This window comes from Rhodofomes roseus, assembly GCF_022264815.1.
Source record: "Rhodofomes roseus strain CIRM-BRFM 1785 chromosome Unknown C8Q71scaffold_4, whole genome shotgun sequence".
NCBI lineage: Eukaryota > Fungi > Basidiomycota > Agaricomycetes > Polyporales > Fomitopsidaceae > Rhodofomes > Rhodofomes roseus.
In genome coordinates this window covers 1,353,907-1,373,706 of record NW_025952960.1, presented here as the reverse complement: position 1 = coordinate 1,373,706, position 19,800 = coordinate 1,353,907, and the positions used below count along the sequence as shown (strand labels likewise).

Sequence of the window (19,800 nt, the reverse complement as noted above, 5' to 3'; positions counted from 1 at the left end):
CTCCACTAGCATGCTGGTCGCGGCTTGATGAGGTCCGAGCGCAGCGTCCATTGTCGTGATATGATGTATAGATCCCGCGGATATTCTTCCATTGAGCTGGATCTAAATACACACTCGAGGTTGTCACCAATGGCCACGTGATTCATGTTGATATAATATACTTACTTGTTCTTCGTTCTTCGTTCTTCGTTCTTCGTTCTTGCGCGCCATCTCTCGTCATGCTCAGCATACGATGATGAACGTCGTCTGTAACGCGCTCCACTGGACAATGAAGGCATGGCCGTCATGTGTCGTAACATAACGTACAGTACCAATCATGACTCGCCCCGTCGGTCATCCATCCTGGAAGACGTAGTAACCTCTCCATGGCCTCGCGTTCATCCGCATCTAAAGCCTTCACAACGCAGCTTGCAAAAGGTGAATACAAGAAGCATTGATTGGGTGGCGTCGTGCTACTCGTGCATACCGAGAGGTTGGATTTCATCATGCCATCTGGCACTCATCGTGACGTCTACGCATTACTAGAGGGTACCGCGACCGTGACGTGTGCGAGCTGTTCGAGGTCTTATGACGATGATGCAAAGTACTGTATTACATATCACGCCACTTGCCAGTGGTAGTACCGCGCCCTGAAAGTTGCATAATTGAGGGTCCATATGGGTGTACGCGATGTCCATGAAGTAGACGATGAAACTCACGCAACAACCACAACACCTGTGTTCCCAGCGTCACCGAATATACCGTATGGGAGTTCACGATTCTTACTTCATGATCGCGAGCTGTTCGCGAAGTCTTGTTTGTGTTTGTACTAGACGCTAGCCTTCTATGCGCAATGATGTTGGAGCGAGTTGATTCAGCAATCATAATAGTGTACTGAGCCGCAAATACTTTGACGATCATCCTGTATTCGGCGAGACTACGCCCTCAGTAGCAGTAGTCACTATGGCAGGTGCCCACAGTACCAGTGTCGCGAGAGTCGAGACCATTGAAGCGACGTACGTACGCCAAATAGCCTCTGAATACCGTCGCAAACGCAAAGTAAGAGATGCCCATATACAAGAGAACAGTCGATTACACGGGCTCAAGTAAAATCCGCGGCAGCTCGCCTGAAATCCAGTTAGGCTAAGGGTGTCTGCCCAGCCTTTACGATCACTTTGAGTTGAAGCTGTTCATCGCCGGACTTGCGGGTACTAAGTAGTCGCCGGAAGAGGCCGGCTCGCCAGGATCGTGTGCTCTCGGGCCGCCCGATCTGACGCTGAGGCACCGATCCCAGATCCTACCCCGGCCGACGCCGAGGACTGATCCAGAGATCCCGTCTCGCCACGTCGCTTCGCGGAACAAGTTCACCGGGTGCCGCTGCACAACGTGCTTCGTCCTCAACCCGGCTTGTGAGACTTAGATGGCAGTGCGAGGGCTCTATGAATTGGCCGGGGTGCGAACTGCCTGAGAGCTGCGCGAGAACAACACCAGCGAGGTGAGTGAGAAACTGCGATGTGACGTTGATTTACGGCGGCGCGAACTTCATCACGCAGGATAGCTCGCGCAACGGATTTTCCCGCCGTATTAGTGGTATTCTCTATAAGTGCTAAGCGCAGGGCAACGGGCACCGCCAATAGCAGCCGCCGCCCGCATCTATCTACGGCTGGTCAACTCACGTCTACACTGCCTTCTCCCCGCTCTCGCGCTCGCTCGGGGTCTCCGCGACCTCAGACTTTTCGTTCTTCTCTGCCTCCGGCGCCGCGACGGGGGCGGGCGCAGGCGGTGCAGCCCTGGGCTTGCGCAGCTTGAAGCCACCCGTCCACGGGCCGATCCAGGTGGTCTTCGGGCAGTGCGGCCCGCGGAAGAGGAGGATCAAGCCCTGCAGGCCCGTCCACGCAAGCGCCATGCCGTAACACACGCGCCAGCCATGTTGCAGGAACACCGTCGTGCTTGCGGACGTACCGATCACCTGCCCGATGAACAGCTGTGAGTCGGGAACGCGCGTTAGTCGCTGCGGCGGGGAAGCACGAGAGGCGAAGGGACACTCACCGAGACACTCATGACGGCGTTGATGCGCGAGCGCGCGGAGGGATCGACCCTAGGCGCGTGCGGGGTTAGCGCGGGGCGCGGGAGCCTCTGTAGAGGGAAGGAAGGGTGCTTACGCGAAGGCCATGTTGACGAGCGAGACGGAGGTCGTCTGCCGGAAGACGTCGAGTCCGAGCGTCGCGATGATGACGGGCGCGATGTTGAGGCCCGCGCCGATGACCATGACGGCCTGGAAGATGAGCAGCGCGAAGCACGCTGAGACGGCGCCCCACCACGGGTAGATGAAGTCGAGGATGCGGCCGAGGAACGGGCCGAGCAGGACACCGAGCATACCCAGCAGACCGAACAGACCGATATCCAGCCTGTATGCGTGCATCAATAACTAGGAGCTCAAAGAACGGAAGGGAAACTGACGAGGAGTAGTGGAAGGGCGCTTCAAGCAGCAGGAACGTGAGCGTGACCCAGAAGTTGGTGAAGCACATATTGCTGACAAGCAGGCAGAGCGCGCTCTGGATGAGGAGCGGCTGCGTAACTGCGAGCTTCGCCATAGACCAGAGGATGCCCGCGTACGACAAGCCGAGGTTCTTGCGGGGTACGTTCGGGATGATGAACCACGCGGCCACGAGCACGACGTACTGCAGGCCCATCGCGAGCCAGTACACCGCGCGGTATGTGACGAAGTTCGCTATCACACCGGAAAGTACTCGCGCGAAGAGCACGCCGAACATCAGCGCGGCCCACACGACCGCCGTCGCCCCCGCCTTGCGGTCCATCGGCGCGAGGTCCGCCGCGAGCGGGATGAGGATCTGCGGCGTCACGCTTGTGAAGCCGACGAGGAAGGTGATCACCTCGAAGGCGACGAGTGAGCTGGTGAGTGCGAGTCCGATTGTGAGCGATGCGGATATCAGCACAAGGAGGAGAATGAGCTGTCGTCGCTGGACCATGTCGCCGAGCGGCGTGAGCAGAAGGAGCCCGCCGGCATATCTGGAACGCATCAGTTTGACCTCGCCGTTCAGACGCAGAATCGGAATGCCTACCCTGCCTAGAAAATATCCGTTAGTATATGCGCCACACCTTTCAACTACAAAATCGACGCACCTGTACCAACGTAGGAATGCTGCAGCGTAAGTGAATGGGTCAGTAAATCGTGGTGGCGGAGTCGAGAGCTGCACTGACTTCGATACTTTGTTGTCAGATACGCCGAAGGCACTAGCGAGGTTTCCTGTGCACCGTAAGTCCTGTGTTGAGATGAACTGACTGACCGCCACTTACCTAAAATCGGCTGGCAGTAATAGAGGTTGGAAACCGCTGGAAGAAATCTCAGTACCAGGACTAAGGTTAGTAAGCGGGACGTACTGAAGCAAGCAAAGATCCCAAACATGGCATTGAGGAAGAGGCCAAAGTGCAACGGCTTGTCTTCGCGGTGGCGTAGCCAGCTTGGAACCGGGAACACGCCAAAGTCTCTCTGGCTGGACATGACTGAGGGTGGGTGGTACGCGTTCGATGGGTTGAGCACTCAGGGGGAGGGAACGCGGACGGCGTGCTGGAAAGCGGAGAGAGCGCGCGCGACGCGTTAAGTCTCTTTGGGACAAGTTGCTGAGTAAGGGCTAGCGGGCAGCGCTGGTGAGTAAGCAGAGCAGCGCATCCGTCAATCTCCCAATCTCATGGTGGTCTGAGTGGAAGACGGCGGAAACCCACAGGACAGCGCCCAGGGTGCGAGGGAAGCACGCCGGCGGACTCTGCGTCTCTGCGGAGTACAAGGGCGCATCTGCCAGGCAGACACGCCATTGGTCCCATCAGCCGCACGCCCCATATCTGCTGTGATCGAGGAGCCCGGCGCTGAGATAGGCATCAACGAGCCGGATCACGACGGCGGAGGCCAATCAAGGCGCTGCGGCCATTGCGCGGAATAGTCAATCTGTCCACGGCTAGTGTCGCGTAGCGTCTTCCTCCGACCAGATCGTAGGTTCTGTCACTTACCACCGCGAACGTGTGAATCGCTTGTATGGCATTGACATGGCAGCATTGCAGGAGCGTGTTCATTATCATGTCGTTTAGTTAATATGCCATACTGGCACAGGACGCGCCGTCTGGGCGCTGGGCGTGATTACGAAACATACAATTGCACAACACCCTCATCACCGGTTCCCAGACAAAAGCGATTGTCGGAGATGACAAACAAGGCCAACCCCATGTCCTTGTCGATGTTAGGAGTTCCGGACGAAAGACCTTAAAATAGCACAATCCCGTGCGATGTAAAGCCGGCGGTTGCCTAGTCTTGGCGCCAAATGTAATCAGGGAAGCGGTCAATTGATGAGATCGCAGATTGATTGCAGATTGATCATCTCCGCGCTAATCGAGATCCAACACCTCGAAGCCATGTGGTCTTGTCCGACGACACATACGCCTTTGGTACTTGGCTTGGTATATGCTTTTGGTAACTGCGTCCGACACAGTCCACCTCTATACAACCGACGCAGCTCGATATTGCCGGCCAAGCATGACGCGGTGCGCCCTTGTTAACAATTGGTTCACTGCGGACAAGGCACGTTGTAAGGAAGGCTGGCGCACTTATCAGTCCTATTGTTCAAAAGTTGACATGAGAAGCCCAGTGGCCTATCAGAAGCCGCGTCTCCAGATTATAGGCCCTCGACCATACGGAGTCTTACGAGGCCCGTAACGCATACGCGTTTCGCGGTGTGAGCCTAGTCTATTAGAGGCGCGCTCATTGCGTAGTGAGGCGTCGCAAACTCGGTGGTCAATGGCGGCCGCGCGGCGCGATTGTCGAGGATTTAAATCGGGCGGCTGGGGCTCCCGTCAAGAACGCTCACATATCACTCCTCGGAGCGTTGGGACTGCCTGTCCGCTCACGTCATTCATCAAGAACGGTATCGCGGTTCAACCGATAATACAAATTAGTGCACTGGCGTAGATCCTACCGTAACCCAGATCCACGGAAGCCAGTACGGATAGGGCGGATACGTTTTGGATTCACTTTGCAATCCAATGGCCGTGTTTTGCCTGGGAGGGCCTAGTGTGTAGATCTCCTACAGAATGCGCATTGCGAACGCTGACTAGACCGTGACGCGACGAAGTTGTAATCACCATCGCGAACGAGTTACAGCATCCGGCATTTTCTGGGGTCCTGGGCCATGAAAGATGAGCGAAAGAAAGATGCCCAAGACAAAGCATTGTATTCGCAATACTTGAGATCAGGCACATACGCGGCCTATTGAATCGAGTTTTCAGGACAGTGCTTTCTGAACAGCGCAATATTTGGACGAGCAGACAACATTCACATTCGCACGACTCTGTAGAGCGAATCCCTACCTGAGTCCAATCTATACGGGAACCACTGTAGGGTATAAGCCCATTATATTCCATGACAACGGGCTAGGACGTCGAATCATCCACTTTGACCACTTTGAACATGTAGGCAAGTCATGCAAACGTACTCGCATTCATTGTGCAGTGAAGGTGCAATGACTATGGCAGAATTATGTCTCGGTAGCTGGTCTAATAGCTCAAGCCGCGCCGGCGCTCGACCACACCTCCAACAGTTGACTCGTGCATTCGTACATTGCAAACACGGCATCTTCATTTGTTAGTACTTGATACTACAAGATAAAAAACAGCAGCGGAAAGAAGCTCGATGGTCTCCTAGACAATTACTCAGACTACAATGACCGTGCACCCCACTTCCGTAGTAGCGTTGACATCCGCACACTCCGCCGCACAACCCCATAACCGCGCAATCGAGCACCCAACAGAGGTCTATATGTCGACGTTCTCGAGCGCCTTCTTGTAGGTGGCGCGGATCAAGGTCTCCGCCCTCGCTGAACGCGGCTTGAAGTCGACCTTGAACGGCAGGGCTTTGCTGCATGCATGCGAAGTAATTCACGGTCAGCTCATGCCCTGTACCCGCGCCGCGTCGCACGCACCTAATCGCCCCAGGCGTGAAGTCCATCGGCGGGAGGACGGGCTCGCCCGTCTTGGGATCGCGCACGGCCTGGATCTCATAGACCATGAGGATGTTGCTGATCGCGAGCCAGAGCGACGCCTCGGCAAGGTGCTGGCCCGGGCAGTTCCTGCGAATGATACAGCTAAGCTAGTCGCGCGGAGACGCGGGATGGGCCCTAGCGCACCTCCTGCCGAAGCCGAACATTGACTTGCGCGGGTCCTGGTTGATACTGTTCTCGATGTCCGCGCTGTTGCCGTACCTGTCGGGGTTGAACGTCCACGGGTCGGGGTACATCACCTCGTCGTGCAGGATGTTCCTGGCAGATGGGTGTCGTTAGCGGTGCGATTCCGCGATAGACGTGTTAGACGCCATACCACACGTTAGCGATTACCGTCGTCCCCTTGGGGAACGTGTAGCCCTGGTAGACGTCGTCCTGCGTGAGGCGGTGGGGCAAACCTAAAGGCAACGTCAGCTCCGGACAGCGCGCGGCGGGGGAGGGGTACTCACCGAGCGGCACGGGCGCGTACCAGCGGAACGTCTCCCAGAGGACCTTGTCGATGTACGGCAGATCCGCGCGGTCCTCGAACGTCGGGAGGCGCATGTCCGCGGCGCCGAGCCAAGCTTCGAGCTCCGCGTAGGCCTTCGCCTGGACGTCGGGGTTGCGCGCCATACAGAGGACAAACGTGTAGATCGCGGAGACGGTCGTGTCCGAGCCTGCGGCGTACACCGCCTCCGACGACCAGCGGAACATGTGCTCCTTCTCTGGGGTGAGGTCAGGCATCTCGAGGAACGACGCCGTCACGGACAGCCCCGCAGTGCCCTCCGCGGCCTGAGGAAAGCGCATCAGAGATTCGGGGCGACACAGCGGCGGGCGTGTGCACGTACCTTGCGCGCCTTGACTCTGTCGAACGGCAGCTTGCAGACGGCGTTAATGCGCTCCGCCGCAGCCTCACCGAAGCGCTTGAACTCGGCGCCTGGGAACCACGCGGGCACGTGCTTCACTGCGACGCGTCTCAGCGCGGATCGCGACTAAGAGGAAAAACAAGGAGGGGCTCACGGAAGGGGAGGATGTCCACAAGGAAGTTTCCCGGAGTCGCGAAGACGGCGAAGTCCTCCATCATCTTCTTGATCATGAGCAGGAGCTCGTCATTGTCCGACTGCGGGCGGTACCCGTACGCGACCGCGAAGACGGAGTACGCCATCATGCTGTTGGGAACGGGTCTCACTCAGTATGCGGCCGACGCGGATCTGAGGGGGTGCGGGAACGCACATCCGGACGTGGTCCATGAAGTCGGCTGGGTTCTCGAGCAGCTTGCCGAGCATGAGCCCGTTCTCCTTGATTTGGACACCCTGGAACCGCGGGAGGTTCTTCGGCGACAGCTCGGTCTGAACTGCCTTGCGCATGAACACAGTGCGCGGCGTGCTGTCCGCGAGCGCAATCGAGTTGTCGTATCCGACACTGTGAGCACTAATGTTAGCGCATGCCGTCCGGCGAACCAGAGGAATCAGACCGCACAGTTCGCGAGCCATTGTCATCTTCGGGCGGTCAGAATAGATCCGGGAGCGGAGCACGAGCAGGTCGCGCGCGGACTCGTACGTGTTGAGTACGACGTAGTCGCGTCCGTATGACATGTAGTACACAATGTCACCTGTAGATGGACGTGATGAGTGCCACAGATGCGCGGGTTCAGGCTAGTAGACCCACCGTATGTCTTGGCCCACTCGGTGTAGAGGAACCATCGCGCGCCCTTCGCATGCTTAAGCGGGGTGCCGATCCACGGGTAGCCTGAGGGCGGACCCGGGGGGAGGCCGCGCCGCCTGCGCGTGTTGAGCCAGGCGGCGAGGATAGCAACGAACGCTGCGAGCGCGACGAAAGTCTCAGAAGACAGCGGCATAGTGTACTGCGTCGAATACGGATGCTGGTACACTGGCGGGTCAGATCACAGGCACCCTATTATGCCCGCAGGCTGTTTAAGAGGCGCTTGGCTGACTTCTGCGGAAAGTCAGAGTTCCCCTTGGGCGAGATGCGTAGCTGTGAGAGTGGTTCCTCACCCTCGCCGCCCATCAAATGAAATTGGCATGTCGCCGGTGACTCGAGCGTCATGAGCTTCGACAGCATCCTGCGGGCGCTGATCAATACAGGGCAATCAAACTAGGCATGGTAGCTTACGAGATCGTCAGAGGAGACGCCTGTGATGCGTACTGTCGTGCTAGCGGACAGGTTGACGGCAGCCTGGCAGGCCCGATGATGCCGGCGAATGGAGGATCCTCCGTATTCATAGCCGCCTTTGGGAGCAGTCCTGAGCACTAACTTTCATATGTGAGCATTCCGATTCAATCAGTCACTCATACTGCTGTCTGGGGGATATGTACCCAGATTGCGGAGGATCAATATCAACACGAGGGTCCAGTGGCCTCGTAGCCGTACGCAGTCTAAGGCTCTTGAAGCGCCGCCATCGCATTTCCCTAAGATTTCGTAGGTAGCCACCACAGTTTCTGGAGCGGTTCCACGGTGGGGCACAACGGCGATAGGTAGAACGCAAACAAACGCGTCAGCAACAACCCATCTGTTACGTGCCATGATGTGATTCTCAGACCTGCCAGTGTAACGAAGGAGAAGCGTGTCAGTTGTACAGTTAGTGTGAACCATCCGGTGGTACGCACCATCGTTCGTTCCGCAGAGGGTGCTGCGATAAGTTCAGAGCGCCGGAGAGCCGCTGTGGCATTCACAAGTACGTGTCTATCGTACCCACCCTGCAGGCTGCAGCGCCATCCCATCAATTATTGCCATCAAACCCCGATCCCGATCTCCGCAACCTTATCTCCGGGCGAGGGCGAAATCTTGTGGCGTTCAAAATTAACTCGGGCGGCTCACGTGAAACAGCGAACCAGTATTTTTTGGGACTTGGCACTTGGCATCGAAAACAACCATGTTGATCTGCTCGGATTAACTTACTGTCAGCCATTGTCCTAGTAGTGGTACTAGCTAAGTACTTATGCAGCGCGGAAGTCCTCTGGAAGTCCTCTTTATTGCGGGTCCAGGCCGCTGACGCCACCGTGCGGCGATTGCCGACATGGCCGTGCCCTTTACGGTAACCAGGTAAATGTGGTTTAATGTTGGCCTGTCGCCTCTCTGCCTCTCCTCTACCTCCTTGCTGACAATCATCTCATTATTTGTCTGTCGTGATTTTTTGACGTTGATGCTCATATCGCGACGGCCTTTCGCCACGCTATCTTGCCCCAGGCGTTCCGCTTGATGTCACGCAACCTGTGCAATGGCGACCTGCTATGTCAAGACTCAGTGACGCTAATCCGTGGCGTCGGGATCCGCTTGCAGCCATTCCCTGATTTCTGGGGTTCAAGCTAGGCTCATCAGTATGCTCGGGCATCATTAAGATCCGATCGTGCATGATAGCAGACAATCGGAACTGGTTCGTGGGACGGATGCGCGAGCGTGGCGACTAGTACTAGTAATGTCAAAGGATGTCACTTTCTACGTGTTCTGTTGACTGAGCTTGGCGTACAGAGAGCGTAAAATTGACATAACATCCAAGACAATGCCGTAGACAGTTATGAATCGCTGTCACTTCGAGAGATGCTCTGGTACGCCACGTCATTTGTGCGGCATGTCTGCAAGGGTATGTACTCATATCTCTCCTGTCAGCGTTAAACTGTACGCGCTATGTTATGTGGTCGGGAAGACACACCGCTTGGAGGTGAGGTTCCACGCTCTGTCATATCTCGGCTAATCTCATCATTAATACAGGTGCCTCTCCACGGGAGGGACATGACATTGCCAACCGCCCCGTCAACACGACGCTTTGGGTGTACTAGCGGCGACTGCGATACCAACCTGTCATCTCTTCGTCTGATATGGGCGTATCAATCATTCTCAGCGCGTCGCCGGCTTCCGAGTCGGTGCGACGCGCGGCCCGGGTGCGCTGTGTTGCACGGTTTTATGGCGGCGTATCTTCTACTACTAACCTGCACAGTCGGTTATTTGCAATTGGAGAGAGCACATCTTACCGCCCTACTCGACCAAAACGGATGATGTGACTCGAGGCTTCTGATTGGCGGCGCAGTGGGAGGTGTACGTCCCGATGTCGCGGAATAAGTTCTCAGCGAGACCCCAGGTAGCTTCTGCTTGGTTGCTGATACCAATGTTCATCGTGAAACGCTGTGAGTGCTCTCTCCATCCAGAAAATACAAATCGGAGTCGTGCTCCGACACTAGCAACGTCCACTGTTGCAATAGCGACTCCAATTCCCGAGCTGGTACTGTCCATCAGATTTCCGTAGGACCACCGTGTGCTTGTCCTCGCACTTTCCCCCATCGGTCCGCACTGTTGAGCGCATCAGGAAAGCATCGGGTCCGGATGCAGCGGCCGCCCGCGGCGCTGCGCAGACAATTGTGCACTGTGCCATACCCCTGGAAAGATGGTAGATGATTGATAGCGGACAGACACAGCTCTGGGCACTCCGTAGTTGACGCCTCATTCGCAGAGACGGAGTCCTGCCTGAGGTTGCAAAGGTATAAGGGCACATCAATTGCTCTCGACCAACTCAAGTCCTTCCCGACGATCGCTCGTCATAGACTTAGAGACTTAGACGTCTACTTTTCAAGTGCCTTTGCAAACTCTATCGTTCAGTGTTACTACTCGCACCGTTCAGCACGATGCTTCACAACAACCCTATTGCCATCGTATGCACGTTCCACCCTTTACCGCAAGCTATGGACTGACTTCGTGCTTCCACTCAGGTTGGCATCGCTACTGAGCTCCCCAGCGGGGAACACTCTCCCAACAACCTAGGTCATGACGAGTTCTTCAAGTTCCTCATGGACAAGAAGGACTCATACGTACGCATCCCGGAGGATCGCCTCAACATAGACGCGTAAGTCTCGGCTTCTTGACATGGTCTGTGCGCACTACTGAGCGGCCAATAGATGGGCTGGCCGCGGGCTCGGGCAGATCAATGCGGAGCGAGGCTCGTTCCTCAAGGACGTCGGCATGTTCGACCCGACCGAGTTCGGTATCACAGCCAAGGACGCGCGGGCGATGGCCGTGACTACCCGCAAGCTCATCGAGCTCGCCTTCCTCGCGCTTCTCGATGCCGGAATAGACTACCGCGGGCGGAACGTCGGGTGTTACGCGTCCGCGACCGCGTTCGACATGCAGGCCATCGCCGAACCGGTACGTTCAACCGTTCCCCGCTCATGCTTGCCGGATGTTGACGAGCTACATTTTAACGCAGGACGAGATGGAGCCGCGGGGCTCGCTCGCGGGCATCCCTTGCATGGTCGCGAACAAGATCTCGTACCACCTCGACCTCCGCGGTCCGTCGATCCCCGTCGACACTGCGTGCAGCTCGAGTGCGGTCGGACTGCACCTCGCTGTGCAGGCGATTCAGAACGGCGAGTGCGACGCCGCCGTCGTCGCAGGCTGTCAACTCAACCTTCGGTAAATATTTTGCTTGAGGCCTCACTACGAGCTGACGTCGCCGGCGCAGTGCTTCCGACTTTGCGCTGTACACGCAAGCATCAATTCTTTCTCCGGACGGCCGCTGCAAGCCGTTCGACGCCGGCGGGAATGGGTGCGTAGAGTAACATTTTTTTTTATCTCGTGCTGAATGACTGACGTCTTCATAGGTTCTCGCGGGGAGAGGGGGCGGCTGTTGCGATCCTCAAGCCCCTGGATCAGGCTATCAAAGACGGAGATCATATTTATGGAACGGTATGGATCTGAGCACCTCGCGATGGCATAGCATTGACACAGTTTATGCAGGTTCTAGGCACGGGTGTCTCTTCATGTGGATCACTCGCGCCAGTCAATGCCCCGGTGGCTGAAGCGCAGGCCAACGCCATGGAGCGTGCTTACAAGGCAGCTGGGCGACTTCCCGCCGAAGTTGATTTCGTAGAAGTCCACGGCACAGGTAATCTTGAGATCTCTCGTCACCAACTGATGCTGACACTCCGCCACAGGCACTGCCGCCGGCGATCCAACTGAGGCTAACTGGGTGGGAGAACGATTTGCAAGATCCGGTGAGCTACTGATTGGCAGCGTGAAAGGAAACATCGGGTTTGTGCTTCCTACAAGATGGGGTTAGCTCTCATGCTGATCGTTCACGTGTTATTTTTAGCCACCTCGAGATCACATCCTTCCTTGCATCCATGTCGAAGGTGGTCTCCATTTTTGAACACAAGCACGTGCCGCCGCAGGTGCATCTTCGCAAGCGCAACCCGGCCATTTACTGGGACAAATACAAGCTGCGCGTCCCGATGCAGCCGGAGCCCATCACGGCACGCTCATCTTCTGGGAACCTCCTCGTATCGATCTGCAGCTCAGGCATCGGTGGTGTCAACGCGCACGCGGTATTGGAGAGCTACCCCCGCGCTGAGCGCCCTGCCCGAGCGTCAGACGCCACCGCCACACTGCTCATCGCGGGAGGCCTGTCGCCTCGCTCGGCAGCGGCTGTCGCGGATGATCTCAAGCAGACCGTCGCGGGTCAGACGGATGAGGCCGCGGCGGACTACTCCATTGTATATGGTCGCCGGGCGCGTCAAATGACTTGGCGTAGTTTCGCTGTCAAACGCCCGTGGCAAGATATTACTTCCTTCTCTCAGCCCGTTCTTGGACCGCGCGTTAAGCCACCGGTTGTTTTCTTGTTCTCGGGGCAGGGTCCCCAACATCTTCACAGTGAGCCGTTCCCATGCACAGCGCACGCGTCCCTTACTGATAGATGCTTTACAGTGGGCCGGCAGCTATTCGAGGCGTATCCAGTATTCAGGAAGAGCATGCTAGAGCTGGACGCCTGCTACAAGCAGCGCACTGGCGTGTCGATGGTGCACGACATCGGTCTGTTCGGCAAGACTGTTGGGCAGGGGTTGCCCTCGGTCTGGCCAATTGCGTTGATCCTTCCCTCTATCACGGCCGTCCAGCTCGCGCTATTCGATCTGCTCGTCAGCTTCGGCGTGCAGCCAGACGTACTGATTGGTCACTCAGCGGGCGAGACCGCCCTGCTGTACGCGTCCGGAGCCGGGTCAAAGGAGATGGCGCTGGAGATCTCTATTGCGCGTGGCGAGGCAATGACGATCGTCGAGGAACACTCAGAGGGCACCATGGCGGCTATCGCGTGCTCGGCGGACGATGCGAACCGGATCCTGCAGAGCGTGTCCTCGAAGCACCCGGATAAGACGGTCGAGATCGCATGCTACAACAGTCCTGATGCCGTCGCACTGGCTGGCCACACAGTCCTTGTCGATGAGGCTGTCGCCCTTGCCAATAAGTCGGGCTTCATCGGCCGCAAGATCATGACCCGCGTCCCGGTTCACGGCAGCCTGATGGAGCTTTGCGAAAAGGAATTCAAAGCGCTTGTCGGCGACGTCTTCGCCAGGTACCCTGGCGAGTACCGCACCAAGGTTACCACGTACTCGACCTGCACTGGTCAAGTGTTGGAAGGCTTCACTGCGGAGTACTTCTGGCAGAACTCGCGGAACGCCGTCCTTTTCGACACGACCATGGCACGCCTGATCGGCGCTCACCCCAACCCACTCGTCGTCGAGATGTCCCCGCATCCGGTCCTCGCGTCGTACGTTGCAGAGATTGGAGTGCCCGCGTCGTCGATTGTCGGGCCGATGAGGCGTTCCAAGACGATCACGCCATATATGGAGCAGACATCGCTGCTGAATGCGATCGGCCAGCTAGTTGTCGCGGGGTACAACCGGGTCGACTTCCAGGCTTTGAACGGCCGCTGCGAAGGTGCGAGCGCCCCCCGCGTCGTGACTTCTGCGTACCCGTTCGCCAAGAAGCATGTCGATTACTTCCCCGAACTGTCGCGCATCATGCATCGCCAGATGAGCTCTAAGGCTGGCCCGCTCAACTTCCCCGACCTCCGCGTCAACATTGCGACGCACCCCGAATTGGCAGAGCATCTTATCAATTCGGAGCCAATCATGCCCGCGGCGGGTTTCATCGAAATGGTATGTCTCGCCTAGTGCTGACGCGACTTCGGCTGAACTTCTGCGTGTGTGTAGGGACTTGAGTGTGGTGCAAAGACGATGTGGAACATCAAGTTCCACTCCATCTTGGCACTTTCTGCCAATAGTCCAGTTCCTGTCCAAGTCAGCGTCGACGGCATGCGCTACTCCGTGCTCTCTCAGACTCTACAAGGCGCCAAGTTCTTCAACCACGACGTAGGTCATCCCGTGTGTTCTCAACGTACGTCTGCTGATGACGCTGGGACAGCCGAAAAGCCTTCGACTACATGCGGATGGTTTCTTCTCCAAGGATATGGCGCCAAGGCCTGCTGACCTGAACGTTCCCGCTATCATCCAGCGCTGTGCGGAGTCCGATGAAACTGGTACGCCCAACGTTCACGCACCTATTACAACACTCCCCACTAATGCCAATGGCCCACAGGTTTCTACCACGTTCTCGAGTACTTTGCGCAGTACGGGCCGTCGTTCAGACGCGTCGATCAACTGTTCTTCGGCAACCGCGAGGCTTTGGTCCGTATCAAGGGCATGGGTGGTGACCTTGCTAGGTAAGCCATACCTATGCTCGCGATGATCTTCCCGGCATACTGACGCACGTGTGAACAGGGACGGCAACTACATCTTGCATCCGGCCGTCTTGGACGCGAGTTTCCACGTCTGCGTCCATCCGAGTATGACCAAGTCTACGGACCCGAACGTTTACTACCTGCCCTCCGGCGTGAATGCCATCAACGTCTACGATGCGATGACTAAGGATGCCCTATGTGCTGAGCACATCTATGCCTATGTTACTTTCAAATCCTGGAAGCCCTGTACGTGCTCTGCGTGCCTGCCATCTAATCTTGGCTCATGATCACGCTTTGTCAGCTGAAATCGTATACGACGTCGCACTTCTGGATATGCGCGGGCAGTACCTCTGCCTCCTGCATGGATTTTCTGTCGCCCGCCATTACCAGATCCCTGTCCAAGAAGTTTCAGCTCGATATGAGCTGGTGAACCAAGTGTATAGCATCCCGGTGAAGCCATCCATCTCGAGCAAGAGCGTGAGTCCTATGGTCAGATTCGAGTCCTTGTTATCCATGCTCACGTTAACGAACCTCAGTCGGACTCCGGCGTAGATCTCGGCGGTGACGTTGAGTCCCTCGAAGATCGGTGCCGCGACGTTCTGAAGTACGTGGTGGAAACGTGCGGCAAGAAGTCCCTTCGCATTCTGGAGCTTTCACTCGGTGGTATGGCTTTTCTCTACGTCGCCATTGCTCTCACTCACAATTTGTTCAGGGGCGCCAGTTCTGGGCAAGCAACTGGTCGACCTGCTGGATGGTCTCGGTGCTGCGCCGGCGGCCTACACCATTGCTGCTGTCGACGTCGGCGCCATTGCACCCGAAGCCAAGCCCCAGCAATACGCGTCTGTCACTGTGGATGCCACTAAGCCAGACAGCCTCGCAAGCCTCGACCCCGCTGCGTTCGACCTGATCCTTGGCTCTGTCGATACCGCTCCCGGAGTAGACGTGGAGGCTATCCTCAGGCACTTGCGTCCTCGATTGGTTCCTGGAGGATTCCTGCTCTTGCTCGCACCTCCGTCGCGTGACTGGCAATCACTCCTCGATCAAGCAACATTCGATCAGGTTCTCCTGTCAGACGAGGATGACAAGCGACGCGACGTTCTCATACAAGCTCGATGCCCCGCTCTTCCCACCACGTTGCCTACTACGTACCCGGTGGAGAGCAGCCCCGTGATCGTGCGCTATGCTGTCGGCGAGGAGATGCAAGTACAAGACGAGCTGAAGCGAATCGACGACTCGTACGACCAGCCCATCTGGCTCGTCTCTTCAGATGGCGCCGATGCTGATGGTCTCACTGGATTTGGGCGCACTTTGACCAAGGAGTTCCCCCAATGGAACCTGCGGTTGGCGTCGTTCGCAAGCACCTACTCCGACGAGGATCGGGCCTTCATCATCACGAACTACCTCCCCCAGGCTGGGGAAGAGCGTGAGTTCGTGATCGAGGAAGGACTTCGCATTCGGTCTCCCCGAATCGTCCCCATGCCGCCGCCCTCCATTTCCGTCCACTCTCTTCCCGCGCACGCGGAGCCTCTGGGAGAGCACGAGCTCCGAGTTGAAGTGCTGCACTGTTCTTCGTCAGATACAGGCCTGTGGGGTGTGGTCGGCAAGGTTGTCGAGGCTAATGGCTCCGCTCATACCTATCTAGTTGGTCGACACGTCGTCGCGGTGGTCCCAGACGCACCTGCGCCCGTCGCACGCATTCACCGCTCGGCGATGGTCCGCTTGCCTTCGCGCGTAGACCATGCAGCCATGGCCGTCGCAGCCCCCGCCCTCTTCGTTGGAGGTCTGATGCTCGGCGCCGGTGCCCTGACGAACCCCATGCGGCTTCGCTCCAGGGTTGTCATTACGCATCGCGAGGACAAGACGGCACAAGCGCTGTCCGCTTTGTGTCACATGCTTGATTTGTCCGTGACAACGCTGTCGTCAAAGCCCTCGCCTCAGGAGCTCTACGCATTGAAGTTGCAGCCGGCTGATATCCTGTGCACGGCCTTCGAGAAGAACAGTCAGCTTCTCGCCGGCTTCGTCCCGCAGGATGGTACTGTTGTGTCCTGGAAGTCTGTCGGGTCAACCAGAGCGGCCATTCGACGCGACCCATGGGTCGTTCACGACGTTCTGAATGCAATCACGAAGCTGCCTGATCTGGCCTCCGCCCTTGCTCCGAGCGCGGACCCGGTCACAGACATTGGTGCTGTAGCACGATCAGAGTCGCAGCTGTTCAGTGCGGAGAAGACGTATCTCCTCGTCGGCGGAATGGGAAGTCTTGGTCCCTACATCGCGCTGTGGATGTACCAGGTACGTGCGCGACATCGTCTTCGAAGTGATATGGGCATTGACACTACTTTGCAGCATGGGGCTCGTCACGTCGTCCTCACGTCTCGATCGGGTCGGGGTGCCCTGGCTAAGATGGCCGACCTTGCGCCTTCGCTGGTCTTTGAGTACCTCGAGTCGCTGTCGGATTTGTCTCTCGTCGTGGAGGCCGCCGACGGTGCCGACGTCAAGGCCATGGGGGCCGTCCTCAGTCGCATGCAGAAGCCTCTAGGCGGCTGCGTCTTCCTGGCGACCGCCTTCGATGATCGTCTCTTCCATGCACAGGACAGCGCAAGCTTTTCTCGGAGCTACTCCGCAAAGGTCGGGTCCGTCGAGACTCTTGAAGCCCTCGTCGACCTCGGTGCACTCGACTTCGTCATCGGTCTCTCGAGCGCGACGACGTGGGGTAACATTGGACAGACCAACTACACCAGGCAAGTGTTCATGACTGTAAGATATGAGACCAGCTTGCTCATAGTTGTCTTTCATCAGCGCGAACACCATCATGGAGGGTAAGCTTGCACGTTACCGCAATGCATTCTCGATCGCGGCCCCTGCCATCTTCAATACCACTTCGATGACGGGCACGGTGACGACCAGCAATGCTGAGCGCGCCTCCCATCTGACCACATGGGCGCTGTCTCCTGAGGGTACGTTTGTTGCCGACGTCATCTGAGTGTCCCTGACGTAGTTCTCCAGAGCTCTGCAATTGCCTCGAAGACGGTATCCTCAAACTTCAAGACGGGCCATTTGGCGTCTACGTCCCAGCACTCGACTTCGACGTGATCACAGAGAGTCTTGGCCCTTCGCACCTCTACGGCCACATGACGCGTGGGAGTCAGCAGCAAGGCGCTGCGGTTGACGGCGAGGACCTGCACAACGTGTTGCAGTCCCTCGTTCTCCAGGTCGTGGACGTGGCGGCGGACGACTTCTCTGCTGAAGTGCCGCTGACGACGTACGGCCTGGACTCGCTCACCGCTGGTCGGTTGTCAAGTGCGCTGCGCCCTTGGGTCACGCTGTCCCAGATGCAGCTGCTCGGCGACATGACCTTCGCAGAGATTGAGGCGCGCGTCGCGAAGGCCCAACAGCCGAAGCACGAAGAAGGCGCGCCGGGTGCGTCGAACGCGGACGTCGCTGCGGGTGCCGCGGAGCTCGAGAGGATGATCAGCAAGTACTCGATCGGCTTCGACGTTAACGCGAAGCGCCCCACGGGCCCGCTCCTGCCTAACTCTGTCATCCTCATCACTGGTACTACGGGCGGTCTGGGAAGCTACTTCCTCGCGCAGCTCCTGGCGGACAGCGGGGTCAGCCGCGTGTACGCGTTCAACCGTCCGTCGGAGAAGCGCACGGTCCTCGAGCGTCAAGCCGCTGGATTTGCAGCGCGCCAGCTCGACGTTTCGCTCCTGTCGTCGAAGAAGCTCGTCTTCGTCGAGGGCGATGCCACAGCAAGCCAGCTCGGCCTCGACAAGGAGATGTACGAGACGCTCCGTCGCAGCGTGACTGTGATCATCCACAACGCGTGGAGGCTCGACCTGAATGCGCCGCTGAAGACATTCTTGCCGAACATCGCTGGGACTCGCAACCTGCTCGACATGGCTCGCGCGTCTCCGCACGCGGACAGCATCCGCTTTGCATTTATTTCAACGATCGGCTCGACTCAGAACTGGCGGGACCTCAGCCAGCAGGTGCCCGAGGAGATCGTGCAGGACGCCAGCTTGGCGGTGTTACGCGGCTACGGAGAGGGCAAGTACGTCGCTGAAAGGGTATGTCCTTGAGTCGATCAATCGCGATGAGCAGTATCTGATGGTATTTCTTTAGATTGTTGCTGCCAGCGGTATCCAGTCGTCGGTCTTCCGTGTTGGGCAGTTGTCAGGCGCGAGCGACACAGGCGCGTGGTCTGTCACGGAGTGGGTGCCCGAGATCGTCAAGTCTAGCCTGAAGCTCGGTTCGCTGCCTGATGCCGGAGGGGTACGTCATTCTTCATAACTTTTCTTTAGTTTTCCTCATCGTCGCTCGCAGATGGTCTCCTGGCTCCCGATGAACAAGACGGCGCCCGTCGTGCTAGACGCCGTCTTCTCGCCCGATAGTCCCCCTGCGGTGTTCAACTTGGTACACCCGCGTCCTGTGACGTGGCACGCGATGATGAGCAACCTCGCGAAGAGCCTCTCCGCTCTGCAGGGCCGCACGTTTGAACTTGTGCCGTTCGTAGATTGGCTCAACGAGCTCGAGCGGTTGAGTGCGACGCTGTCCGCCGAGGAAACGCAGGCGATTGTGAGTGCATACATGCTTCCGCGACTCCGAATACTTAGACTGACTGGTTGTTGTCCAGCCCGCGCTGAAGCTTCTCGATCGTCTGCGCATCTACGCGGAAGCCTGCCCGCCACTGTCGTCGGACTTCACCGAGCCGGAGTTGCGCGAGTCGGGCGGATGGGCGCGGCTCAGTCTAGACAAGATGCTCGCGTTCAGCCCTACGTTGCGTGCGATGCGCGAGCCGGAAGAGATGATCGGCAGCGAGGAGCAAGCGGCAACGTTCGTCCAATACTGGCGCCGACAGGGCTTGTTGACTTCGGCTTGAACGTCATCATAGAGTGTATGCATACTTCATATATTCGCGTCGTCCACCTATTTACACCTATCATTAACATCCTCTATCGAACTGCATAGACATCTCGCTCGCACTGAATCATGTACATACCCTCGACCTCTGATAGTCATGTAACATCTGAATCATATTGATACTCTTTGACCGCCTGTTCTCAGACTGAGGTTTGTGCTAGTGATCAGCTTAGCTTGTGGGACAGCGAGGCAACTCACAGCCAATTGCGTCGCGATGCCTATTTGAACAAACAAGGCTTCGCTGTTCGCTAATTCCATGATTATCGCCACCGCCGTGCCAGTGTATAAGTACTACATACTCTGAGTAGTTTCTACTTGAAGTTGAAGGCCGCGCCA

The 19,800-nt window shown here is 57.4% G+C and overlaps 3 protein-coding genes across 3 annotated transcripts; 1 reads left to right on the top strand and 2 right to left on the bottom strand.

The window, feature by feature from the left end:
* Window positions 1-1,355: 1,355 nt before the first annotated feature.
* C8Q71DRAFT_742428 (major facilitator superfamily domain-containing protein) lies at window positions 1,356-3,800 on the bottom strand. Its single transcript, XM_047922853.1, has 9 exons — window positions 3,382-3,800; window positions 3,298-3,333; window positions 3,202-3,247; window positions 3,124-3,142; window positions 3,063-3,067; window positions 2,440-3,009; window positions 2,142-2,387; window positions 2,029-2,077; window positions 1,356-1,963 (listed from the first exon to the last, which is right to left on the bottom strand). Exons 1-9 carry the CDS (start codon window positions 3,500-3,502, stop codon window positions 1,658-1,660), a joined length of 1,398 nt encoding a protein of 465 aa, XP_047782422.1. The 5' UTR covers window positions 3,503-3,800; the 3' UTR covers window positions 1,356-1,657.
* A 1,999-nt stretch (window positions 3,801-5,799) lies between these two features.
* C8Q71DRAFT_701801 (cytochrome P450) lies at window positions 5,800-7,881 on the bottom strand (the record flags this gene model as incomplete). Its single annotated transcript, XM_047920210.1, has 10 exons — window positions 5,800-5,902; window positions 5,967-6,113; window positions 6,171-6,302; window positions 6,361-6,442; window positions 6,494-6,815; window positions 6,872-6,987; window positions 7,044-7,192; window positions 7,257-7,445; window positions 7,503-7,635; window positions 7,692-7,881. 10 exons carry the CDS (start codon window positions 7,879-7,881, stop codon window positions 5,800-5,802), a joined length of 1,563 nt encoding a protein of 520 aa, XP_047782421.1.
* A 2,779-nt stretch (window positions 7,882-10,660) lies between these two features.
* Window positions 10,661-19,777, top strand: C8Q71DRAFT_846205 (uncharacterized protein; the record flags this gene model as incomplete). Its single annotated transcript, XM_047926631.1, has 25 exons — window positions 10,661-10,687; window positions 10,745-10,878; window positions 10,931-11,177; window positions 11,239-11,444; window positions 11,494-11,577; window positions 11,633-11,717; window positions 11,769-11,916; window positions 11,966-12,062; window positions 12,124-12,680; window positions 12,735-13,963; window positions 14,018-14,176; window positions 14,229-14,343; window positions 14,403-14,526; window positions 14,585-14,790; window positions 14,846-15,021; window positions 15,081-15,207; window positions 15,257-16,833; window positions 16,888-17,282; window positions 17,341-17,498; window positions 17,548-18,611; window positions 18,667-18,816; window positions 18,868-19,119; window positions 19,178-19,609; window positions 19,663-19,712; window positions 19,764-19,777. 23 exons carry the CDS (start codon window positions 10,661-10,663, stop codon window positions 19,421-19,423), a joined length of 7,563 nt encoding a protein of 2,520 aa, XP_047782420.1. The 3' UTR covers window positions 19,424-19,609; window positions 19,663-19,712; window positions 19,764-19,777.
* Between the last annotated feature and the right edge of the window lie 23 nt (window positions 19,778-19,800).

Excerpts from the sequence above, each read along its gene's own strand:
- C8Q71DRAFT_742428 (XM_047922853.1), bottom strand. The coding sequence starts at position 3,502 with ATGTCCAGCCAGAGAGACTTTGGCGTGTTCCCGGTTCCAAGCTGGCTA. Across the intron at positions 3,334-3,381 it reads TGGGATCTTTGCTTGCTTCA|CGGTTTCCAACCTCTATTAC; the intron begins GTACGTCCCGCT and ends GATTTCTTCCAG. Across the intron at positions 2,388-2,439 it reads GCGCCCTTCCACTACTCCTC|GCTGGATATCGGTCTGTTCG; the intron begins GTCAGTTTCCCT and ends GCACGCATACAG.